The sequence below is a fragment of the Muscardinus avellanarius genome, assembly GCF_963383645.1.
Source record: "Muscardinus avellanarius genome assembly, chromosome: 15".
Classification (NCBI taxonomy): domain Eukaryota; kingdom Metazoa; phylum Chordata; class Mammalia; order Rodentia; family Gliridae; genus Muscardinus; species Muscardinus avellanarius.
In genome coordinates this window covers 37,558,464-37,584,951 of record NC_137801.1, presented here as the reverse complement: position 1 = coordinate 37,584,951, position 26,488 = coordinate 37,558,464, and the positions used below count along the sequence as shown (strand labels likewise).

The window sequence follows — 26,488 nt, the reverse complement described above, 5'->3', positions numbered from 1 at the left end:
AATAAAATCCAGATGCTTCCCCTAATTACCGAGAACTAGGAGGAAAGGGGTAACAGGAGGAGATTGAGTAGTAGAAAGGGCCCTATTGAGAAGCAATTAAGATGACCAATCAGAGGGGAGGGTGTGGGGGAGGATGGAATCTCTTTAAAACTCATGAGGTGCGTAAACAGTTATATCAAAGATAATCACCAATTAAGTATGGGATCGAGGTGGGGAGGGAATGGGATGGGGATTGGATGAGGGCTTATTGGATGATATGTGCTTGTATATCCTCTCAAGACTTGTATTCCAAAGGGATGGATGATTACAAAAATAATAATAATAATAAAATAAAAAAGAGCATCTTTACCCACCTAGTCTCTGGGCATCCACTTGCTAAAATTCTCTTCATTCTTTGCTTGTTTTTGTGTGTTTCCCTCCCCAAGGACAAGGATTCTCCCTGTGTCCTGGAGACCTACCAGTTACAGCAGCAGCTGGTGTTGGTAGGCGCTTAATAAACTTTATTGAGTGGATCAGTGGGCACGATGCCTCTGCTCCCCTTCGCAAGCCATGTTCTTTCTAAGATGTGTAGTTTGTGCACATTAGAGGGTTCCCTCCTACATGCTTTTCTTCATAAGAGAGTCAAAGATTCTACATTTTATTATTTATTTATTGACTTTTTGTGGGTCTGGGGATGGAAACCAGGGGCATTTGGCCTCCAAGCCACACCCCCAGCCCTATTTTTATTCTTTATTTTGAAACAGGGCCTCACTAAGTTGCAGAGGGCCTCACTAAGTAGCTGAGGCTGTCTGTGAACCGCGATCCTCCAGTTTCAGCCTCCCAAATGCTGGGATTGTACAAGCGTGCACCACCACACCCGGCTCCAAAGATTCTACATTATAGTCATTTACTAAAGTCATTTAGTCTGAGCTGTGGAGCTCAGAACTAAGGACATTGGGATTGGGAGTTGATGTCCACGAAGTCCTTTAAACCCGAGTTCTGTTTAAACAGTACTTTCGCCAGGCGTGGTGTGGTGCACGCTTCTAATCCCAGCATTTGGGAGGCAGAGACCAGAGGATTGCAGTTTGCAGGCAGTCTCAGCTACTTAGAGGGGCCCTTCGCAACTCAGTGAGGCCCTGTTTCAAAAAATAAAGACTGCCGGGCGTGGTGGTGCACGCTTGCAATCCCTGCGCTTGGGAGGCAGAGACAGGATCGCGCAGGTTTGAAGCCAGCCTTGCTGGCTTAAGAGACCCTGTTTCCAAATAAAAAGTATAAAATAGGTCTGGGAGTGTAGCCTGGAGGTAGAAGCACTTCCAAACCCCAGTACCACCAAAAAATAAAATAAAAAAGAAAAAGACTAAAAAGTAGGGCTAAGGGTATAGTGTGGAAGTAGAATGCCCCTGGACTCCATCCCTGGTACCACACACACACACACACACACACCTTTCAACAGGGCCACCTGTTCATGAACCTCTAAAACCTTGAGCCCAAAGCAAACTACTGCTACTGTCAGAAGGAGGAGGGTCCCTTTCAAATGTTTGATGGAGTCAGACAAGCTCAACCAAAGCCCCAGCACAGTACAAGGATTTCGTGCTGTAGCGGAATTGACAGAAATAACTGTTTAGCAAATAGCAGTAGAGCTTTTTATCAGTTGGGGAAAACAGAAATAGTTTTTACAAAGACAATCCAGTAAAGTGAACACTGTTACCTAGCAAGCAGAGAAGTGTTAAGAGTTGGTATGTGTTTAAAAATCTTAACCCACTGTTCAAACATTATTGTTTTAATTATTAGCTGCTACCACATGTGCTACTAGTCCCAGCTCCCAGCAGAAAATGGGCTGTGCTTTCTATCTATAGCCTCCCCTGCCCAAACTCCGCAGGCAAGAACCAGATGACATGGGCACAGGATTATTGCTCCATACCCAGGCCACTTTGTGTGCATGTATGTGCACACACCAGGGATGGAATAAGGCCTTAATGTATGCTAAACACACGCTCTCCCACAGAGCAATACCTCCAGCCCTACTCAGATGAAGAACTAATAAAAAACAAATGACAGAGGCAGGCGTGGTGCTTATGGTTGTAATCACCAGTACTTGGGAGGCTGAGACAGGAGGATTTGGGGTTTGTGGCCAGCCTCAGCTACTTAGTGAGGCCCTCTGCAACTTAGACCCTGTTTCAAAATAAAGAATAAAAAATTGGGCTGGGAGTGTAGCTCAGAGGTAGAATGTCCCTGGGTTCAATCCCCAATACCAAAAAAAAAAAAAAAAAAAAAAGCAAATGACAGGTGACTTGAGACTTGAATTAACTAATGTAGACTATTTGCAAATATGAATGTTGAGCATTGAATATATTTTTCAAATAAGCACAAGGCACCCAGTGAAATGTATCACCCCGGTGCCTTGCTCAACGTCTTGTGCTCTAGGGCTCAGAGAAAATCTACCCAAAGGAAAGTAGTTCCTGATACTGTGCTAAACTTTTCTACTGTCATTAACTTGAGTCTTGGTAGAACTGCTGGCCCCTGGGTCTGTTAACACTTGGATTTGCCATAGATTTCAACATCTCTGCTCTGAGCTGCTTGAAGAAAAACGGGAGAAAAGAAAAACAAATGCAAGATCTACTTTGGCAGACTGGCGTAACCCAGGGCCAGATTATGGCTTAAATAATCCTTATAGGAACACGAGCAGTTTTAAATAAAATCACATCAAGAAACATTTAAGTCAATACAGGTAATTATGTTCAGTTTAATTAAAATTCCCCCATCAATAGCACAACTTGCAATTGGAGAGCTTAAAATGCAAATTTCAAGACCTTTACCTTTTGATCAAGGCTCTGCCACCACCAGCAAGCTGCCTGATTGTGTAAGTAGTATTTTGTGGAGCGCAGTCATACCACCCGTTCTTCACTGCTGTCAGATGCTGCTTTCACACCACCGCAGCCGACTGATGCAAGACTACCTGGCTTTTTGGGCTATCAACTACTTGCCATCTGATCTTTGTCAGGGAAACTTTGCAACTCAAGCTTTTGAGAACTACAAATAATTCTGCCCCTAGTAGTACAGGGGCTAGGCTCAGAACCCCAGTCCTCACATGCCCTAGGCATGAAACAGACCCATGGGATCAGAGTTTCAAGGGTGGAGGCTCATCAGTGTGGGCTGGGCAGCCAGGGTGGAAACCACTGATCTCACAGAAACTCAAAGTGGCAGCCACCTGAGGAATGACATGTCTCCCGCCTTGTGCCAAGTCTCATGCCCCCTAAGCCTCCCAGTGAGTAAAGCCATTTGCAAGCTGAGCGGGGGCTCACATTGTCAGGTGAGGCCCCACAGTGGCTGCCAACCCTCCCTGCATGCCAGAATCACTGGGGAATTTAAGAGCCATCAATGTCCAAGTCCTTCCTCCTTCGTTCAGACCTAAAGCCACGAGGTGGCCACAGTGTGGGGACAGTAGAACTGCAGGGGGCAGAGCAGGGTGAGGAGGGCAGCTGTGCAGATTCAGGGATGTGACAAAAGGGATTTATCAGAAGAGAGAATAGAGTAGAAGAGGAAGCCAGGTTTCTTGAATTTGGGGAAGATAAAAAGGGAGTAAATTAGACTCTGGTGCCGGATGGGAACTGGATGTTATCTATATAAACTCATCTGTAGTTAGGTCTGTGTACTCATCTCATTCCCGAGGTCTGCTGAGGGACCTGAAGGTGGTGATGCCCCAGGAGCAGTGAGAGACTGGTTTCTCAGATATTGGCTTCTAACCACCATTGTCCACTGAGAGGAACCAAGACTCTTTAGGGAAACATCTGATTTTAGGCCTGGTGATGGAAAAAAGTCTTCAGAGAATGATGGGGCCATGTCCAAAGGGCACAGGAGCCAATTTAAAGGGCTTTTCCCAACCAAGTCTGGGACAGTTTGAAAATCAAAGTTAATGATAATAAAAGATCATGTGCATTGAGTAAAACAGGGAATAAGTTTATATTGGTAGCAATGAAAAAATGAATAAAGCCAGGCATGGTGGCGCACGCTTGTAATCCCTGCACTTGGGAGGTGGAGACAGGAGGATCGCCAGGTTTGAAGCCAGCCGCGCTGGCTTAAGAGACCTCGTTTCCAAATAAAAAAGTATAAATATAGGTCTGGGAGTGTAGCCCGGAGGTAGAAGGGCTCCCAGGAACCCCAGGACCACCAAAAAAAAAAAAAATGAATGAAGTAGGATGTGGAATGGGCAAATTATATAGTTTCTATGTGCCTATCTACAAAACATGCATTAATTACAAAAAGAGAAAATAGTAACTTGACTGTGGAGAAGTGTGTGTGACAGATACTCCTTCAGTCACGTGATCAAAGCAAACATTGAAGTACAAGTAGGAGTCATGGACCACCTGACAGGATACGCTGAGAGGAGCCAGCCTCCCTTCTGTGATATTCCTGCCCAAAGTGCATGGCCCACGTTTAATCATAAAAATACATCAGAGGAACCCCTATTGAGAGAGATCCTGCAAGAACGTTGAGTGTCATTTTCAGGAAAGTTGAGGAACTGTTCTAAACCAATGGAAACCAAAGAGACAATAACAACTAGATGCAATTCTTGACTCTGATCTGGATGAAGGACAATTTTTGCCATGAAGAACAGTGCTAGAACACTTAGTGAATCTTGAGTAGGGTCCATGTGTTGGATGGCGGCAATGTAACCATGCAGATTCCCCAAGTGTGAGAGGTGGTTTGTAAAAGGACAGCATGCCAAGACACGAGTTTTCAGGGTTGAATGTGCATGCGACTCCCCAGGGGAATTTCCTGAAGGTGCAGATTCTGATTCAGCAGGTCTGGTGAGGCCCAAGCTTCTTTCTGTCTAACCAGCATCCAGGAGATGCCATACCACTGGCCCAGGACCACAGCGAGACAGCCAGGGCCTAGGGAGGCTGCAAAGAACCTTTGTTCTCTGCTCCCAAACACCCAACTGTGGCCTTCTTTTGGATCCAGAGTCTCATTTTCCTTTGGGAAAGGCCCCTTTCTGCCCTCTGTGCGTCTGTTTGCATCAGATGGTTCTCAACACTCAGACATGACACACACTACCTGGGTCTGCAGCCTCCTGTCCCCTGGCAGCGGCTGGTCTGGCTGGGGCCGGGGAACTGCGGCTCTGAAGCCTGGCTGAGCTGACATTGCCTAGGCTTCCCAGCCTGATGGGGCCCAGGCCTCACCTTCTGCTCATTCAACCCCTAAAGGCCACAGAGGCTTTTATGACCCCCACCCGACTCTGCCGGGTGGAGGCAGAGTGGCCTTTGCCAACCCAGACTGTCTGTGTCTCAGTGTCCTCACCTATGAAATTGGCTACCCCTTCCCTCAAAGGGTTTTTCTGAGAGTGAGTTCCGACATCCATGGAAAGCGTGTCCCGGCCACAGAGTAGATGCTCAATTAATCTTTAATTGTTCGCTTTGGCTTTTGGAGCACATGACTCCACAAAAAGAAGAGATGGCATCTCACTGGTATGTTTTAGATTATTTTCCATATTGAAATGTGGCTTAAGAAAGAATATGGGAACACTGGAAGATGAGGCTAAACATTTTCCAAGATCGTATACTGTTCTCTCTGGGTTCTAGCAATTCCTGCATAGCCCAGCAACTCAATTTATACCCAATTTTCTCTTGACCTATACTGAGTTGCCTATGTAAGGATATAACCAAAGGAGATAAATTAGCAACATCGTAGGTGCGGTCAAGGTTGGGCTTTCTCTCCCAACATCACAAGCTCTGACCAGCCAGCAGAAATCCCTTTCAACTGTCTTTATTCTACTGCCATCCTGTGGCTGACCTGTGCCACTGCAGCACTGTGGGCCAGATGTAGCTGAGCATCCTTATCCTCACTGTCTCCGGGAAGGGGCTCTTGAAGAGGAAGGAAGCGCAGTCAAAGGGTCTGCTCCAGTCGCCATCAACCTGCTGGAGTCTGGAAATGAGTCACCAGTCTTGTCTTGACTTCTGTTTGATGAACCTTAAGGCGATGTAGTAGAGGACCAGGAAGCCACTGCTGAGGCCAAGAAGAATGAGGTAGATGGCGTAGAGCGGATGTGAGTTCAGGTCCATGGCATCAATGATCTGGGGACACAAACATCCAGTGAGCTAGCTCATTAACATGTGTGGGCCATGGGCTATCCATCCAGAACACAAGTACTTGGCTACTTACTGTGTCTCCTGGGACTGAGATGGTGATGTTGCCCAACTGCATGTTATAAAGACGCCCATTGAACTCAATCTGCATCAGCCCCTCAAAGCACCACCGGAGGAAGGACACCCTGGAAATCCATGCAGGTGCTGAGGGCAGCAAGAGGTACGTCTGTTATCCACATGGTCTAGGCCCCCTGTGCAAGCCGCCCTCTTCATACCATGTTCCTGGTTCCTGTCTAAAGTTGAGAGGTGCTCCTGGAGGGAGGGAGGCTGGCCCAGGGGACAAGAGCATTCTGGGGAGCAAGGAAGTGAGAGGGTACAAAAAGGCAAAGGGGTAGGGGCAGCTGGGGATAGAATTTGTGGGGCTGTGGGGACCAAAGGGCTATGGAGTCCCCTACAAGTTCAATACTTTTTCTTTCTTTCTTCTTTCCTTCTTTCTATTTCTTTTTTCTTTTTTTGTATTTGGCGTTGAACCCGGGAGCAGTCTACTTCTGAGCTACGCTCCCAGCCTTTCTTTATTTTAATTTTGAAACAGCATTTTAATTTTGAAACAGTCTTGCTAAATTGCCAAGCATGGCCTCAAATCTGTGATTCTCCTTTCTCAGCCTCCCAAGTATAGGTTTGCACTACTGGGCCCAGCTCTAGAGTCATTTAATTAGGTGTTCTACATGTGCTCAGCTTTAAGGAACACTCAGAGCCCCCGCCAGAGACGGCAGAGTCTGTGCTCTGCCCCATGGAGCGCCATGGTGCAGAGAGGAGGAATGGGCCTTCCCCGCTGCCACTCCCAGAAGAGGGGCGGTGGAGAGTGGAGGCAGGATGGGCTCAGGGGCGAGAGGCAGGAGCGTGCTGGAGACAGGAGAGTCAGGGGAGGCAGTGAGGAGCCCACAGCCTCGGAAGACTTTCAGTAAAGGCGGGCTGTAAATTTGCCCCTTAGAAATTTCGCCCTATGTGGGTGAGCACTGAGAAGGAGCAAGGTCACAGAGACCAGACTATTGCAGTGACGGGGGCCAGCGCTGGGGGCAGAGCCGTGTAGACATTTGGAGACTCAGGAGGTTGACTTGACCGTGAATGTGGAGGGGACGGAGTCAGGATGGCACTGGGTGTCTGCTGTGGGCCATAAGCAAGTTTCCTTCACCCCTCTAATAGGACATCCCTGGCCTGCAGGACAGCCCACAGAGGACACTGCTTCTAGAAGGGCGGGCCTGGAGTGGGACCTACACAATCGTTTTCCACCTCCAGGCCAGGCAGGGAGGGGCAAGCCTCACCTGTCCACAGGTTGTCCAGGTTTATCATAAAGCCCCCGGTGAGGTAGAAGGAGTTGTAGAGAGCGTTGCAGAAGAAGGAGGACATGTGGAAGGTGGGCAGCAAGGCCGCGCCAGCCAGCGCCATGGCCCTGCAGCAGAAGACCACCAGCCACACCAGCAGGAAGTGCAGCAGGAAGGGCTCGGGGCCTGGCCGCAGGTTGGCCAGCCAGTAGGTGGGCATTCCATAGATGACGACATAGGCACAGTGCTCCGGCAGCTCCCCGAGGATCTGCAAAGAGCCAGCCAACATTGGTGACCCCACGGGAGGCCGCCTGCCCTCCCGGTGCCAACTGGGCCACCGCAGAAGGGTGTAGTGGGTGCAGGCCTGGACACCAGGAGCCTGAGCTCACCCTGGCTTCCTCTGTAGGGGTAGTTTAGAGCGGTTTCCCCCAGGGAGGCAGCAGGCATCTGGTTTCTAGACCCTACTCTTGCCCAGACCTAGTAGCTGTGTGGCCTTAGGAGAGGCGCATAGCCTGTCTGAACCTCCTCTTCTTAGAAACCAAACCTGCTTGAGGGACTCTGGAGAGGTAAAGTGTGCTAGGTGTATCCCACCTTCTCTCTTTTTAGGCTCATACTGACCAGAAAAGTAGCATTTCTGACTCAGTCCTGGCCTTCAGGTGATTGTTTTGAAATTATCAAGCCTCTTAGGGGACAGGGTCTCTGCAGGTGTAGACAATGCAAGGCCCCACAGCCTACCAAACACTTTCCAAAGTAATGCCTGCACTGGGAGGGCAGCTTTCTTCACGCTACACTTGCTCTCAACCCTGACCGGTACCTTGGCAAAGAAATATGGACCAGCAGTGTAGAGCCCGTCCTCCAGTTCATGGTAAAGCATCGCCCTCTCTGAGTGACCTGGGGAACGAGATGGAAAAGTGGAAGCAGTCTATGATGATTTCTGGTTTTGCGTCTATTTTGATGTCATAAAAGTTGGTGTGTTAGCTGAGCGTAATAATGTGTGTCTGTAATCCCAGTACTCGGGAGGCTGAGACCAGAGGAGGTGCATGACCCTGTTTCAAAGTAGAAAATAAAATAGGGTGAGGAGGTGAGGGGGTGCAGCTCAAAGGTAGAATGCCCCTGAGTTCGATCCTCAGTACCACACACATATATAGACACACACAAAGTAGGTATATTGCCCACTTTTTTTTCTTTTTACTTATTTATTTATTTATTTTTATTATTATTATTATTTTTTTTTTTTGGTACTGGGAATTGAACCAAGGGACATTCTACCTACAAGCTACACCTCCAGCCCTATTTTACTATATTTTGGAAACAAGATCTTACTAAGTTGCTGAGAGCCTCGATAAATTGATGAGGCTGTAAGCCTCCTATCTCAGCCTCCTAAGTACTGGGATTACTGGCATGCACCACCACATGCGGCTTAATCTTTTTTAATAGGTACAGTAAATCCATCCGGATTCTAGGTGCTGTGCTTCCATTGCTTCTGCATTACTGTAGAATATAAATCCTGATAGGATCAGAATGGTTGAGGCTGGGTAGTTTGCTTTCATCTGCATACTAATATTAATTTGCAAACTTAAAAAAGGTCTTTTATTTTGCAGTCATGATGAAATTATCATGAAAAGCCATTCTCTTCAGGTGCTCCAAGGAGCGCCACAGCTGGCCGTGGGTCAGCTCAGTGACTGGCACCCCATGTCCCCCTCCTCGCGGTCTGGTCATGAGAGCGGCTGACACTCACATTTGGAGATGACATCCAGAATCACATTAAAAGGGATGAGTGCTCCGATCATGAACAGGAGGGCCGCTATGTCCATGAAGGGGAGCTTGACCTCCCCATGGCCATAGTAGAGAAATCCAATGATCAGGGACATCAGGCAGGCCTCCGCCCCGTGGATGAGGAGGGTTGGCAGGTCTCGGAAGTCATTGAAAATCTGACGACTTAAAAGAAAAAGGTGTTGAGGGAACAACCTACCCAAATCCTGTGAGCTTAGGAGTGCCATACAATCTCTGGAGGAGAGTGACACCCACCCCACAGTTTCTAGGAGGATTAAACCAGAAAGTTGTGAAAGTGTCACATGCTACTTACTGGTTACATGGTTCTGGCTCTGTGTGTGTGTGTGTGTGTGTGTGTGTGTGTGTGTGTGTGTGTTACTAAAGATTGAACCCTCAGGGGCATTCTACCTCAGAGCTACACCCCTAGCTCTATTTTCTTTTTTATTTTGAAACAGGCTCTCACTAGGTTGCCAAGAGTCTTGCTAAGTTAGAGAGTCTGGTTTTGAACCTTTGATCCTCCTGGAATTACAGGTGTGTACCATTACACCCAGCTGTCAGTTTTATCATCAGTGTATCAGCCTGACAATTTTACTTGGGTAATTCACTTCCTAAGGGGAAAAGCAATTAGGTACATAAAAATGTATTCTAAGAGTGTTTGCCATGGTGTTACATTTAATAGCAAGAGCTAGAAAATAATCTGTCAATAGGGACTGGTTGGGTAAATGAAATATGCCTACACTGAACACAGAAGAGGATTAGCCAGGTGAGGTCAGAGGTGCTATTCTAAGTAGCAAAAGAACTGCCTATTGAAGAATATGCAGAGCCATCCCACTTGGGTATTAAAATGTTTCTCTACAGAGAAACAACTTCAAGAGCTGGTGTAACCAGGACTCTTATGTTTCCAGTGTAGATTCTCTTGTTGGTCTGAATTTTCATAATGATCCTCTGCTATTTCCATGATCATCCATCATTCAGGCTATCCATTTTATTTTTGTTTAAAGAATAAGCCAGGCATGCTGACACACATCTGCCATCCCAGCATTTGGGAGGCTGAGACAGGAGGATCACAGCTTCAAGGCCAGCCTCAGCAATTTAGCAAGACCCTATTTTTTTTTTAATGGTTTAGGAGTGTAGCTTGGAGGTAGAATGTTCTGAGTTCAATCTTCAGTACCAAAAAAAAAAAAAAAATACTCAAAGTAACAGGATTTCTCTGTGTCACATAAGGGCTGGTGCAGGTCCTGAGGATACTGTTTATCAAACAATTCTACCCTTTGCTTCAACCTCACTGCCCACCCTTGGCTACAGGGCTGGGGATCAATCAAACCCAGGATTCTGTGGATACTAGGCAAACACTCTATTCAATTTAGATAGGAAGGGCTGAATTTGACCCAGAGACACTGAGGGGGCTGGGAATAAAATGAGAGAAATTACCGGATGAGGGTGGTAAATTGCTGCAGGGCCCCAGGCAGCTTGGTAGGAGTCAAGAGGCCGTTGGCGTCTCCCAGGAGGGTGGGGCTGTTGGGAGACGTACGGAGCTAGGTCAGGGGCTGGCACCTGCGGCAGGGCACTTGCCACCCGAGATGCCAGCCCACCGTACCTCACTACACATGTGTCCACCTCAAGCTCCTTGGAGTCGGCTTTCCACAGAAAGTCATCGAAGTTCCGCACTCTCTCTAGGAACAAGGTTGCGAGTGACCGCGCCTTCTCCCTGGTGGCCACTTCCTGGTCCGGGCTGCGCCTATCGATGCTGGTCAAGTCCACTGCAAGAAGAGGATGTGGGGCCATGGGCATCCGCCTGGCGCCTGTCAGCCCTCTGAGACAGCCCTCCACTCTCTGAGTGGCAACCGTGAAGGGATGGAGCAGAGAGAGGCAGAGAGCCCCGAGGGACGGCTCCTCACCCCGCTAGGCCTGAGCACATCTGCAGACCAGGAAGGGGCAGAGCCCCTGGCCTCAGTCCCGCCACCTGGCTCATTATGGGGACATCCCAGGACAGAGCCTTTGGAGCCAAAGGCGGCATCACATTTCTGCCTGGGTTCAGATCCAGCTATCTGGGAAGCTGGTGACAAGCGCTGAGCCTTGCAGGTGTGCCTTCCTGTGGGGAGAAGCTGGGCTGGTCAGGGGGAGCTGGGAACTGGGTCTCCTGGCAGGTTCACCTATTCATTAATCATTTGTCTTCCCAAGCAGCCTGCTCAAGACAGGGGCACATTTGATCAGAGGAACCAGTCAACCAGATAGAGTTCTCACTGCATTTGGTCATTTGCTCTGGCCCAGGGGGAGGGAGCCAGACACTCAGCTGGAGAGGCAGGTTCACTGTGACGCCACCAGGGAAGCACCTGGCAGTCCTGCACCTCAGCCTTCCAGTGCCCCTGTGTGCCAGGAGAGGCGAGCCTCACCCATCAAGCAGGCCTTCCTGCACCCTGCTGGGCCAAGCCCAAACACACACACACACACACACACACACACACACACACACACACCCCGCCTGGCACGGCTGGGCTCTCCCCTTCACCTCTTCCTTTCTCCTATTTTCATTACACAGATCGTGTTTCAAGACAGGGCTCTTATAAGCCATGATATGTCCCCTTGGTACGGGGCTGTAAGTCAAAACTCCAGATGATGGGCACCTCCAGGCCTCATGTGGCTCCTGTACCTAATTGGGAAGGGCTCCCACCTCTACTCCCCCAAAACAGTACAAAAGAAGGAGCTTTCAGGTCTGCGTGGGCCTTTGGCTTCTGGTAGCCTCTTTCCTGGCTCACATCTCTGGTGCCCTCTGCCCCTTTATCTGAGGATGTCTGACACCCGGCAGGCAGCCAGGACGGCACCTGAGCCCTGGAAGGGAGAGTGGCCTCTATATGAGGCCACCAAGGGCATGAGGGCATGGGTGAGGGGTGGGGGCCAGGGAGCATGACCTGTTTTCCTGGGGGAGGGATGGAGGGGAGCAGGGACACCGGGAGGAGAGCGTGGGTGGTGGGACCAGGAGTCAAGGCCTGGCCTGGGCACAGGAGTCATGGCCTGGGCTGGGCACAGGAGTCAAGGCCTGGGCCGGGCACAGGAGTCATGGCCTGGGCCGGGCACACCAGTGGACTCCGGTTCTGTGCCCGCTGCTGTGCCCCAGCTCTCTGTGCTTCAGTCTCTCAACTTGCACATATGGGGAGGATCTTGGCCTGCAGGGGTATGAAGGTCAAACAGGGCTTGCTCTGGAACTCCCCACTTTGGGCCTCAGTGTATGCCTTCAAGGAAATGGCCCATCGTCAGATTTCTTAAGGAGCTCTTTGCATACTTTGCCATCCTGGCCAGCTGTTGCTGCCCCATTTCTGGTACAACTGTGCTGCCTGTCTAGCCGCCATGCCATTCCTCAGCTCCCTCCCTCTCTCCCTCCCTTCCCTCCCTTCCCTCCTTCTTTTCCACCTTTCATACTGAAAATTGAACCCAGGAGTGCCTTACCATACTTAGCAATCCTGAGTGCTGCCCTTGGGCAGGTGTCCTAAAGAGGGCACTATCTTCCAGGAACATATAAACTCAACAAGCATTTAATTCATGTGTAATATCTAGATGTAATAGTCTGAGTGCTGGGACCCAAGAGAAGGCAAGCCTGGGGTTGACCGCAATTTTTTATTTCTAGAGGTTCTTTGACCAAGGGCAGCAAAATGGCCCTTGGACTGGCCCCGGCTCTGGGCTCCTCTTCCCAGCTGTCCCTGCAGTCTCCCGACCTCTGTCGGGCACCAGGGCACAGTCTTAAGTTTTCCTGGTGGCTTGCTGACCTTAAACATCCTGTTTCCCTAACACCGTCCCAATAAAGAACACAACTGCAGAAACTGATCCAAACCCACTTGGTGTGTCCTCTGGTCTTGGGAGCTCCCAAGTCTGCCCCTCGGGGAGAGGTAGCTGTTCTCAGATCCTGGTCTCTAGTGTTTGATCCTTAGCAAACCTACCAATGCTCCTTCCAGCCCAGCCCACCATCCCTTCCTCCTCCTCCTTCTTTCCTTGAGGGTTTTTTCCTGAATCTTTTCAGCAATGTTTGGGGTGAGAGGGAGTCCCTGTGCCCCAGGTGCCAGGCTCACCATAGAAGTCAGCAGGGTTACTGTAGCGCGGACAGGGGTAGCCAATCTCCGTGAAATACTGGATCATGTGCTGCGCCGCCCCCAGGTAGACGGTGGTGCCGGATGTCATCAGGAGGACCAGGTCAAAGAGCTGGAAGATGTCCGACCGAGGCTGGTGGAGGGAGATGAGCACCAGCCTATTGCCCTTGGCCAGCCGGGACAGGGTTTTCACCAGGTTGTGGGCGGTGAAGCTGTCGAGCCCAGAGGTGGGTTCATCCAGAATAAGGATTCCTTCCCGGACATAGAGAGAGGGCTGAGTGACCTGGCTGGACAGAGCACGGCACAGCTACCAGCTCCAGGCCCTCGCTCCTCAGGCTCCTGTCCCTCACCTGGGTTCCACAGAAGCTGCACCCCGATGCTGACTCTCCTCCGCTCGCCCCCAGATACCCCGCGCACGTATGCGTTTCCCACATGGGTGTTGGCACACTGCCGAAGCCGCAGCTCTGCGATCACATCCTCCACCTGGGGGCAGGAAGGCTCCTTAGGGCCACACGTATTTGGACCCAAAGCATAGAAATTCGTGTGTGCCTCCTCTGCACTTCCAGGGGTGTGTGTGTGTGTGTGTGTGTGTGTGTGTGTGTGTGTGTTCCTGGGTTTGAATCCAGGGGAGTTCTACTGCTGGGATACATCCCCAGCCTTTTTTTTTTTTTTTTTTTAAATATGGTCTCAGTTGCTGGGGCTGGTCTCAAACCTGCGATCCTCCAGTCTCAGCCTCCCAAGTACTGGGACTGCAGGCCTGCACCACTGTCCTGGTTTAGCTTCTGGGTTTTAAAGGGCTGGGACTTGGATGGAGCATACAGCTGACTCTTGTGGGCAGATGAATGGCAAGCCGGGTTGCTCAAACTCCACGCGAGCTGGGCCCTGAGGAAGGGCAGGGAGAAACTGGAAGGGGAAGAACATCGTTGGCTTCTTTGACTCTGAGGTCACCACCTGGGTCAGTTAGTTACCCTTTTATCACGCTGGGCCTGGGAGAAGGAGCTGGGCAGGCGCATCTGGGCCACAAAGGCCAGGGTCTCCCGCACTGTCAGGTTGGGCAGCAGCTGGTCGTGCGGGCGCACGTGGGCCACGCACTTCCTCACCAGCTGAGGCGTGCAGGGCTGCCCATTGATCCAGATTCGGCCAGACTTCATCTTGCCACCGTGGTCTCGGCAGGTGATGACGTCAAGCAGCGAGGCTCTCCCACAGCCTGCAAAGCCACCAGGGATGCGCCAGAGGTCAGAGCCTCTGCAGGGGCCAGCCTGGCAGGCTGCCTGCCCTTGAGAAGTCACAAAGCCCTGGCCCCAGATGGGGGACAGTCCCCACACATGGAGCTCCAGGCCTTTTGTCTGCAGCCAGCTTCTGCACCCTGGGGGAGGGCTGCGGACACGGTGACCCCAGGGGTTGAGGCCGGGTGGCCAGTAGTTGCATGACAGGGGCTGGGGTCCTGACTGCCACCATCTGCTCCCTCCCTCTGCTGATCAGCGAGCGCTCTCTCTCCCCGGGCAGGCTGGGCTTCACTGCTCTGGGGAGTGTAACTATTTCTGGCTGCAAACGCGATACAGCATCTTCTCACACTGTTCATTGTTGTGTTGTTCACTCTTATTTTGGCACAGAGATAGTTTTGCGGGAAGAACTAACTCGGGACATTCATAGGGTGGCTGTGTGTGTGTGTGTGTGTGTGTGTGTGTGTGTGTGTGTGTGGTATTGAGGATGGAACCCAGGGGCATTCTACCTCCGAGCTCCACTCCAACCCTAACACTCTTTCTCTTTCTCTCTCTCTCTCTCTCTCTCTCTCTCTCTCTCTCTCTCTCTCTCTCTCTCTTCTTCTTCTTCTTCTTATTTTTTTTTGGTGGTACTGGGGTTCCTGGAAACCCTTCTACCTCTGGGCTACACTCTGAGACCTATTTTTATATTTTTTAATTTGGAAACAGGGTCTCTTAAGCCAGCGCAGCTGGCTTCGAACCTATGGGATCCTCCTGTCTCTGCCTCCCAAGTGCGGGGATTACAAGCGTGCGCCACCACACCTCGGCTTCATTCTTTATTTTGAAACAGGGTCTCACTAAGCAGCAGAGGGCCTCACTAAGGAGCTGAGGCTGGCTGTGAACCTGTGATCCTCCTGTCTCAGCCTTCCAAGTACTGGGATTACAAGTGTGGGCCACCACGCCTGACATCATAGGGTGTCTTTTATTTTTATTTTTATTTTTTTAGTGGTACTGGGAGTAGAACCCAGAGGCTTTTCTACCTCCAGGCTATACTATCAGACCTATTTTTTATACTTTGGATACAGGGTCGTACTAAGTTGCTGAGAGCCTCACTAAGTAGCTGAGGCTGGCTTCGAACTTGTGCGATCCTCCTGTCTCAGCCTCCCAAGAGCGGGGAGTACAAGCGTGCACCACCATGCCCAGCTTATAGAGTGTCTTTTCTTTTTTTCAGTGGTACTGGGGTTCCTGGAAACCCTTCTACCTCTGGGCTACACTCCCAGACCTATTTTTTATATTTTTATTTGGAAACAGGGTCTCTTAAGCCAGCGCTGCTGGTTTCAAACCAGCGCAATCCCCTGTCTCCGCCTCCAAAGTGCAGAGATTACAAGCGTGCGCCACCACGCCCGGCTATAGAGTGTCTTTTAAAAATGCAAAACCAGAACTTACTTTGAGGAAGAGGTAATAGGTGTAGAAAATATTTTAGAGCACAGTGTACACATAGGCTCTGAATATTTTTACACCCTGCTCTCTCTTATTTTATTAGTACTATTTTTTACTCTCTCAAGAAAACAAAGAGAAAAGAAAAATGATGCTCTGTGCTCAAGGCAACACTACCCACAACCGGATCACAGATCAGGCCTGTCTGATTTGGGGAAGGGAGCATCAGATTGGATCTGGTTTCCAAAAGTATGTGAGGAGGTTCTTCCTTTGCCAGCTCTTTAAGTGGAATGTGACTTGGGCTCAGACTCTGAGAACACCTTCCTACCATGGAGCTGGGACAGAGCTCTGCCCATTTCCCCCAGGTGGGGATTTGCTTTCCTTATTGAATATTCATTCTTTTGGAAAGCAAATTTATCAAGTTGTTTCAAACAACGGAAATGCCAATAGATAACCCGTGACAGGTCCTCCATGCCACACTCCATGTGCCACCTGCAGGCAGATTCAGGGCACCCAGTACAAAATCCCCAAACCAGAGGTTCCCCATGGGCTCCTCCTGCTTACTTTCCAGAGGTGCTGTGTTTACGGGGCTGGCACGCTGCCTCCTGAGCGCACCTCACTTAGGGTTCCTGAGGATTTAGATGGAGGGGAATAGTCGAGAGAGGGGCCTCAGCCCGGCTCCGTGCGCAGCTTCTGGCATTGGCTGCAGATTCCTGTGTGCAGGGAATGGAATGGGCTCAGCATTCGCAGGGACCCCGCCATTCCCGGTCAGGCAGCAGGGGGACCCTGTTTCCTAGGTGAACTTTGTGAGCGGTGTGGGCAGCCTTTCCAATGGAGGGTGCCTGGTGCATTTGAGGAGTCCCTCTCTGAAGCAGGAGAAAACACCCGTGGGCACTGAAGACGCTTGTAAAAAGTCTAGCCCACCAGGAAGTTCATTAATTGGAAAACACTCTTGGCATTGCTGATTCTATAGAAGAAACTATGTAGAAAAACTAAATAGATGGATCATATATGTATTTTATCTACTTTATATCTCCATCTATTTTATGGCCAGCATGTATGTGTGTGTGTGTGTGTGTGTGTGTGTGTGTGTGTGTGTGTGTGTGTAATAAGTCAAAGGTAGTATAATGGATGAGTCTTTCTAAGAAATAATTTTAATATCAGCCAAGTAGACCTGAAGCCAAACAACGCTGAACCTGGAGTCAGAGAGCCGGATGTTACTCAATGTAATTCCTGCACAGCCTCCTGGGACTTCAGTTTCCTCAGTGCCAGTCAGGGAGACTCCCTGCTAGAGAGCTGCATGTACCAAGTATTCCCCATGATAGCTTGAGCGAAGAAGGGCTTACGTGTCCCCTAGATGCTCAATTCAGGAAGGAAAGGCCAGTAGGACAAAAAGAGTAATCAGAAGCTATGTATCAAACAAATACTTTTTCTTGTTTAGACTAAAATTCTAGGGACAGAGCAAGAATGGGAGGGACTTAATGATTGTGCATGTTATTTTAGTTACAAAGTGCATTTACACATAGTAAATCATTTGATCTTTGGTTAGACAATAAACAGAACTTTCTATCAGAAGAGTGTAAAAGTTTAGAGTAGACATTCAAAGCATTGAGTAATCTCTGCCTCTGGAAATGATTAATTAAAAGGTATAAAGTGCTCTCTGTAGCACTGTGTAAGGTGTCTCAGGAAGAAACACCTGGATCTAAGAATCGGGAGACTGAGGTCAAGTTCTAGCTCTGCATGAAAAGTGTGTCCTTAGAAGAGTCACGTAAGCCGGGCGTGGTGGTGCACATGCTTGTAATCCCCGCACTTGGGAGGCGGAGACAGGAGGATCGCGCTGGTTCGAAGCCAGCCACCCTGGCTTAAGAGACCCTGTTTCCAAATAAAAATATAAAAATAGGTCTGGGAGTGTAGCCCGGAGGTAGAAGGGCTTCCAGGAACCCCAGTACCACCAAAAAAAAATAAAATAAAATAAAATAAAAAAATAGAAGAGTCATGTAACTTCTCTGGATTTAGTGTCCTCATTTATCAAACAAAGGGAACGAGTGTGTTAGTGTGTGTGTGTGTGTGTGTGTGTGTGTGTGTGTGTGTGTATGTGTGTGTCTACAAAAGAACTCTAGAGCCAGGCATGGTGGCAGGCGATCGTAATCCCAGTGTTTGGGAGGCTGAGACAGGAAGATCGCAGGTTTAAGACTGGTCTCAGCTAGTTTCAGCAAGCTAGAGAGACCCACGTGTTGTGTGTATGTATGTCACTATGTAAGACTACAATGCACCAATAAAAGCATAAAACAAAACAGAAAAAATAAAATAAAATAAATAAAAATAAAAGGGGCTAGGATATTTTTTAAAAAATGCCCCTGGGTTCAATCTCCAGTACTACATGCACATGAAAAGAACTCTAGAAGTATTCAAGACAAAATTATTTGAAAATCTTCTCTAAAATGCTTCCAACCCGGTAGGGAGGAAGATAAAACACAATGCGTTGAACTCAGACCTGAGTCCCTTTTGGCTCTGATGTCCTACCATTTTAAATTTGGTGTAGAAAGTGACTGAAGCAATCTGAAAACCTGGCTCTTTGCCAGACAGTAGGTGACTGAGGTCGTGTGTGCCATGGCTCTGGGGTGGGTGGGGGACCTGTGGCGAGACCTGCCTCGTCACGGTCTGACCATGACCAGGCTCTGACTGGGGTGGTGGACGACCTGAGTGAGCGCCCTTGCTGCTGGAGGAGCCTCTAGAGAACATTTTGTTTTGTTCTGATGGTTCCATATCTCAATATAGGTGTTAACTAAGGACTGGTGCCATGGCTGTGGCCGTGGCTGTGGCTGCAGGTGGACAGGAGGCACACTCATGTCTAAGAGCCAGTGAGCAGAGTTGCCGGCGTCTGGGTCCAGGTCTGCCTGGCCCAGAGCTTATGTGCTCGACCACTCTGCTCTGTCTCCTTGTCAGCAAAGAGTTCTGTACAAAGCATCCATTGAAGGTCCATTCTGCACCCCAGGAAGAGAAGCCTTGCCCATGCTTCTCTTGGGCAGTACCTGAGCTCCCTATGATGGCCAGCATTTGCCCGCTCCTCACTTTGAAGCTCAAGTTCTGGATGCCCAGCTCGTCAGAGTCTTGGCCTTTGTGAGACAGCCAAGGAATCTTGAACTGAGCTAGCTGCTCAAACCATGGCACCTGGGAGGCCATGTCCATCTGTGGGAGACATCGGAAGTTTCCTCAGAGAGCCGAAGGGCTTCATGGGTGTTAGCAGCTTCTGCTGAGCTACCCGTGCCCTGTGCGTGGCCCCTCTCCACAGGGACACCCCCTGCTCATATACAACAGGCCCGAGTGACCCCAAACCCAAGTTCTACCAACTGTGTAGGCAGGACCATGACATGCTGAGCACCTGAAACCACTGTTTCAAAAGTCTGAAGAAGAAGCATTGCAGTAGCAGAACAGGGGCAACATGGAACAAACGTCTCCACTTAATAATAATTTACTAATCATTTGTCGGCTGTTTATAGTTTGGTAATTTCTTTTTATCAGTTATCTTAATCTTCACTGCAAACCTATAGCATAGGTACTATTATAATCTCTGTTTTACAAATGAGACTCAAAGCAAGTAAGTAACTTGCTCAAGATCACTTATCTAGGAAGTGGCAGAGCAGAGACCGGACGACTTAGCAAGGCCCTGTCTCAAAACATAAAAGCAATACAAGGGCAGGGAGCGTGGTTCAGTGGCAGAGACCTCTGGGCGCCAGGGTAAAGCCTTATGTTTTCACGAGGGTCTCTGTCACGTTTCCTATCAGCCACATGTGGAACACTGACCTCTAGCTCCATGTGGCCGATGAATGAGAGACTCCTCAGTGGTGCCTGCGCCCAACATGTGAGGTGTTGAGGGGACTGGGCTCTGTCCTCAGGAGTCTTGCAGGTGGGCTCGCCCTCCCTTGCACCGGGGATCCTCTGGCCTTCCCACACCTCTCCCCTCTAACCCAGGCGTGTGTGCCGTACCTGGTAGGTGAGGTCTCTAACCTCCAGAGTGTTGGACTGGCCACCATAGGTGAAATACAAGCTGTTGTCGCTTTCAGAGGAGAACAGGCTGTCCTGGAGGCCCTGCTGGGAGACACGACAGGAAAGGGGCTCTTTCTGAGGCTATGAGGATGTATAAGCCAGAAGGAGGAGACCCGAGAGGTAAGAGCAGCAGCTGACAATGTGCTTGAGATAGCAAACTGCAGGAGATGGATTTGTATGGGTAGAACCCCAGGAAGTAGGAGCGTTGGTGAAGGCACATCTCGTCCATCCTCAGGGAGAGCATGGAGCTCTCCCGGGACGGCTCTTGTCCCAGAGAACCTCAGCCTATGCAGCTTATGATGAATGACCCAGACTCCGGACTGGAGAGAGCTGAGTGGTAAGACCTGAGCGGGGACCCTTGAGCCTGGGGTAATACCTCCTAGTGTCACATAGACATTCATATGAGAGGAAGACAGTTGACAGTGAGTTAGTGCTCAGGAAGTGTGAACACACCATCCTGAGAAAAGGTGTTTTTTATTTTGATTAGAAGTTTTGTGCAACAAAGCTATTGAAAATGCTACTCTGGGATTTCAGAGGAAGTCCCATCATCATCAACATCATCAGCATCGACATCATCATCATCATTGTCATCAATCATCAACATCAACATCATCATCAACATCATCATCATCATCATCAACATCAACATCAACATCATCATCATCGTCATCCTTATCATCGTCATCAACATCATCAACATCATCATCATCGTCGTCATCATCATCATCATCAATCATCATCAATCATCAACATCAACATCATCATCATCAACATCATCATCATCATCATCAACATCATCATCGTCATCAACATCAACATCATCATCATCATCGTCGTCATCATCATCATCATCATCATCGTCATCGTCATCAACATCAACATCATCATCATCATCATCGTCGTCGTCATCATCATCATCATCAATCATCACCACCACCATAATTACTCTGATTTTATTGTTGCTGAACTGGTGGTATTTTTGTTTTGTTTTGTTCTGTTTTTGTGGTACTAGGGATTGAATTTAGGGGCATTCTACTTCTGAGATACACCCCCAGCCCTACTTTTTTATTCTTTATTTTGAAACAGGGTCTCACTAATTTGTGGAGGGCCTCACTAAGTAGCGGAGGCTGGCCGTGAACCTGCAATCCTTCTGTCTCAGCTTCCCAAGTACTGGAATTACAAGCATGTGCCACCATACCTGGCTCCTATCATATTTTTTATTTTGAAACAGAGCCTCACTAAGTTGCAGAGGCTGGTCGTGAACCTGTGATCTTCCTTTCTCAGCCTCCCGAGGACTGATACTACAATCCTGCACCACCATGCCTGGCTTGTATGTTTTCTTTACTATCTGATTGACATATAATAATTGTACATATTTATGGGCACTGTGTGATAATCTGATACATGTATACAATGTATAATGATCAAATGAGGGTATTGGCATTTCCATCATTTTTCGTGTTGGGAACCTTTGGACTCCTTTCTCTGGCTCTTTATAAAATATACCGTCAGGCATAGTGGCACACATCTGTAATCCCAGTACTTGGGAGGCTTAGACAGAAGGATCACAGGTTTAAGGCTAGCCTCAGCAACTTAGCAAGACCCTGTTTCAAAAAAAATAAAAAGTTGGGGTGTATCTTAGAGGCACAATGCCTCTGAGTTTAACCCTCAGTACCACCCCCCAAAAAAATCAGTGTTTCATATATCAGCTGGGAATTTGAATCCAAGATGATTTCTTATATGAATTCAATCATCTAAGTCACTGAGGCCCAAACAAAGAAGGAACCTGAGCAGTAAGGTTTTTGGTTTCTACGGCATTCAGTCTTTCTTTATAGAGTATGGACACTTCAACAGGCTCCCATCAACAAGCTGGGCGTAGTGGCAGACGCTTGTAATCCCAGCACTTGGGAGGCTGAGACAGGAGGATCACGCAGGTTCGAAGCCAACCTCAGCTGGTTTAAGAGACCCTGTTTCCAAATAAAATATAAAATAGGTCTGGGAGTGTAGCCCAGAAGTAGAAGGCCCCTGGGTTCCATTCCCAGCACCACCACCAAAAAAAAAAAAAAAAAAAAAAAAAAAACAGGCTCCCGTCAGTCCTCAGATCGCCATGCTCGTACCGATGACTCCTTCAGTCAAGCTACAGCAAATACTGATTTGGGAGCCCACAATGCACTTGGGGCTTGGAGTTTGGATGTAACAGTGAAAAAGGCCATCTTTGAGAATCTTGGGTTTTAGTAAGTGAGACAGGTATTAGGATGGAGCCACACCAGGTCCAGAGGCAGGTCTGATCACTGTGTACACAACACACACACACACACACACACACACACACACACACACACACACACACACATACACACGTGCCTTGGGTGAAAATAACATGACCAAAGACTTTAACCTCTCAGGTAAACATAGCATCAACAGTTTTTTTGTTAAAGTGTCTGTGCAATGGTAGAGGTAAGAGGTCCTTGGAAAAAAAAATTCCAGATGAATGGAAGTAAATGAAAATAAAACAGGTGACCGTCTGGGACAGGCCTCCTGTGAGCAGCCACTAGAGTTCCAGGAGAGTAAGAGAAATAACAGATCCAAACTACTTACCTAGCTTAGGTTTGAACTATTACCAAAAATTTCCAGTAAAAACATGGGAGACACACATATCTCACTCATGAGAGGGGCCATCTCTGAGGAACCAGGAAAGATACCAGGGAGAAAGGTACAAGGAGTAGGGCAGAGGACTTCAAAGCTCTGGGAATTAAAGCCGGGCGTGGTGGTGGTGCATGCTTGTAATCCCCGCGCTTGGGTGGCTGAGACAGGAGGATGGCGCAGGTTCGAAGCCAGTCTCAGCTGCTTAGTGAGGCTCTCAGCAACGTAGTGAAACAGTTTCGAAATAAAAATATAAAATAGGGCTGGGAGTATAGCCCGAAGGTAGAAAGCCCCTGGGTTCCACCCCCAGTACCACAAAATAAATAAATAAATAATAAATGCATGCTCTGGGAATTAGTGGTGGGTGCGTGGGAGTTCCCTATGTAAACAGACTTGTTTGGAATATTTCACAATGTTGTCGAATTGAGGGCGCTCCTGAGCAGAGCTCCAGAATTCTGCACCACCTTGACCCCCAGCTGCCATGTTCCAATACAGGAAGGGATGGGATGAGGGGGTGAGAGGTTCTGCACCCTCTGAGATGGAGGCGAAGGTCTTGGGAAGAATGAAGGCAGTCAGCCCTGTGCGATTGTGTTAAACCATCAGAACTTTATTAATTCTGAGGGACTCACTAGTGCTAATGTGCATCCTGCCGTCTTGTTTGTTTTTTTTTTTTAAGCAAATATCTGCAGGAGGGATTTCAGTCAATTGGTATCAGATATGCATTAGCTCAGAAATAGGTTCTGCTGGCCCAAAGCTAACCAGCTTGGGGTCGGGGCAGAGGAGCTGCTGAGGAAGGAGCACTGGAATCTAGTCTGGGGCACAATGGTGAGCTCTTGTCCGCCATGCTGTAATTTGAGGGAAAGGGCCCTGGGGTGCAGGGGAGAGATGCAGGAAGATGGACAGCCGGTAAGAAGTTGAGAGGTGCGCGGCTCCCTGCCCTGAGGCCCGGCCCAGCCTCCATTTCCACCTTAGCCACAAGGGAGGATTGAGCGTTGCACAAGACACACCAGCAGCTCAGCTTTTGGGGGGAAAATTGTGCCTGGGTTGGGGATGACTTCTGTTCCATTTAAAAATATTTTCCTTGGCTCCCAGGAAGGATTTGTTAGACTCTTCCCGAGGTTTTGACAAACTCCCTGTATTGTTCAAATACTTAAATATCTATTCCGCTGACATCTTAATCAGCATGACTGTCAGAATATCACTTGAATTTCTGACAGGTGACACCCAAAAAAGGAAAAGCAGGTTTATTTGTAGGTAACCAGCTCAGCTCCTGCTGGGCTACCCTGTAATTTCTCCTTGTATTAACTTCTGATCAAATTCCTGAGTCAGAAGCACAGACAAGAGACTCAGTACAGAAGACAAGTTCCTTGTTCAGAAATGAGGAGCCTGTGTCTGGTGTGATGGCTCAGGACCTGTGGCTGACGGGGACATGCAGGGTTTATTTCTTTTATTATTATTATTTTTTTTTTTGGTGGTACTGGGGTTCCTGGAAGCCCGTCTATCTCTGGGCTACACTCCCAGACCTATTTTATTTTTGGAAACAGGGTCTCCTAAGCCAGCGCGGCTAGCTTCAAACCTGCGCGATCCTCCTGTCTCTGCCTCCCAAGCACGGGGGATTACAAGTGTGCGCCACCACGCCCGGCCTGCAGGGTTTATTTCTGCCTGAGAGGACACTCCTTAACCTCTACTAAAACATTTAGACCAGATCTCACACTGGTCTGCCCTGAGGTCCGGTCTCCTCTTGTCCCACTTCTGGCCCTGTTCCTGCTCACGGTGTGCAGAGTTTGTGGGCCGCAGGCACCTGCTGCTGCAGGTGCTTGATGCCAGATCACCCTGCTAATTCCCACCCCCATCCCAAACCCCATCCACAGGGGTTCCATTCACCCAACCCAAGCCCGTCTTCCAGCATGCCAGTAGTATCACTCAGCCGGTCACCCCAAGGCTCGAGGGACATTTGTGTGTGGAGGGCACAGGTGGAATGGGGTAGGCAGGCTGGAGCGACCATGCAGGACTGGATGAGTTTCTCATAGATGGAGCTTGGAGTGGGCAGAGAAGGGGGCAGGCCATGGCTTGGGCTAAAAGTCAGCTCCTTCATGCCACCACATCCTAGCTCCTGCTTCAAGAAGCCCTAGATTTTCTAAATTTATACCTGACCTTCCAGGTTGTGAAGAAGCTATGTTAAAGTAAGAGGGTAGAAACAATTTTGCTTAACAGTGCTTAGCTTGATTGATAGCTCTTAAACATCTAGATGTGAAATATATAACCCTCATCCTTTTGTCTCAGGCCCCTGAGACAAATGTTAGGGGCAGGGACTGGGGATGTAGCTCAGTAACAGAGCACTTGCCTAGCATGTGTAAGGCCTGAGGTTAAATCCCCAGCATTGTTAAAAAAAAAAAAAAAAGAAAAAGAAAAAGTAAAAAGAAAGAAAGAAAAAAATAGGGGCTGACCATGGCATGCACCTGGAATAACAGAATTGGAGAAAAGAAAATTGTCAGCAGCAGGGCCTGCGTGCATATTCTGATGTGAAGCTGGGGTTCTGATAGTTCTTTGCTTCCAAATATATGGTGGTGAGCTTTAGTACGGAAAGTGGCCCTAAAGCCACCACTGACTTTATATTCGTCTTTTGTTTGTTTGTTTGTTTGTTTGTTTGTTTTCTTTTGGCACTGGAATTGGACCCACGGGCATTCTACCTCAAATTGACATCTCTCCCCCCCCCCCAAGCCTTTCTTTTTATTTACTTATCTTTTTAATTTTGAAATGTGGTCTTGCTAAGTTGTTGAGGCTGGCCCCAACCTGTAAGCCTGCCTCAGCTTCCCCAGTACTGGGATTATAGGCATGCGCCACCATGCCGGGTTTACATTCTGTCCAGGCTCTAAGCGTGGCAGCAGTCTTTTTCCCACGGGGACTGGCCCATGGGGAATTCAAAGAGCAGAGCTGGTCATTTTTGTGGCTGTGGAACCGACAGGGCCAGTGGACGCCTGGCTGGTCAATCCCAGGCTACCGCAGGCCAGTTAGGGTGCCTGTCACTTCCTTTTTGGGTGTGAAACAAGAGTTTCTTTCCTCCTCTCCACAAGCACAGATCGAAAGGTGGGATGGGGCAAAGCAGGGATGTGATCTGCTTCTCTTCTGTCTTCCAATGTAGCCCCCAGCTTCAGACTCTGCCCACACTCCCCAGTCAAAGGCCATTTACTGAGTAAACATTTCTCCAGTTAAATGACAAGGAAATCTTGTATCTCCACCTCTTGGCCACTTGGCCCGTCCCTGTTCTCTCCCGGATCTTATGACTGCCCGTATATCCTGAGCATAAAACCTGATGTTCCCACAAAAGTCATCCATCACTTTATGGTCACTTGGATTATTGGTTTGACAGCCACATGAATAAAGGAGACAACAGAAAAGTCCCTGGTATGTGGGAGTATGTTTCTGTGGTAGAGTTTCATTTGGAAAAAGTGAGATTAGCCCAACACACAAACAAGAACATCATCTCCCTTTAGGAGCACCGTCAGGGCTGGAAGTGGCCTCAGAAGCCCCTGGCCCCCGATCTGCACCACAGCCCTCTGACAGGAAGTGGAGTTCTCCTGCCATAGTCTCACTGCCCCGGTGCCGGTGGTGGGTAGGACACTCTGAGGGGGAAAGGCCCAGCCTCCCCCACCCCACCCTGCCCCAGGCGGCTCCCCTCACTCACCGATGTATCCTGCGGGGTGGCCGCTTTCCACGGCCCCGTCTCCTCTGAGGCCTTCGAAGCCATGGGGCCCACGAGGTTTGTGCCCCTTTGTCGCAGCTCCCTCGGGCCTTCGCTGCTGCTGGCCAGGCTGGTGCCTTCTCTCTGTTCCTAGAGCAGGGTTACCCCAGTCCCCCTCCGTGCCAGCCTCTCTCCCAGCAGTCCTGTCTGGCAAGCCCTCCTACAAACACACCCTGTGTTC

At 49.1% G+C, this 26,488-nt stretch overlaps 1 protein-coding gene across 1 annotated transcript; it reads right to left on the bottom strand.

Annotated features, from left to right (window-relative positions):
* Positions 1-5,912: 5,912 nt before the first annotated feature.
* On the bottom strand, positions 5,913-26,313 carry ABCG8 (ATP binding cassette subfamily G member 8; the record flags this gene model as incomplete). Its single annotated transcript, XM_080711611.1, has 13 exons — positions 5,913-6,050; positions 6,139-6,266; positions 7,385-7,652; positions 8,199-8,275; positions 9,123-9,322; positions 10,589-10,672; positions 10,755-10,917; positions 13,219-13,488; positions 13,587-13,719; positions 14,205-14,443; positions 18,908-19,064; positions 19,863-19,964; positions 26,251-26,313. The coding sequence occupies 13 exons, from the start codon at positions 26,311-26,313 to the stop codon at positions 5,913-5,915; spliced, it is 2,022 nt and encodes a 673-aa protein (XP_080567737.1).
* Positions 26,314-26,488: the final 175 nt, after the last annotated feature.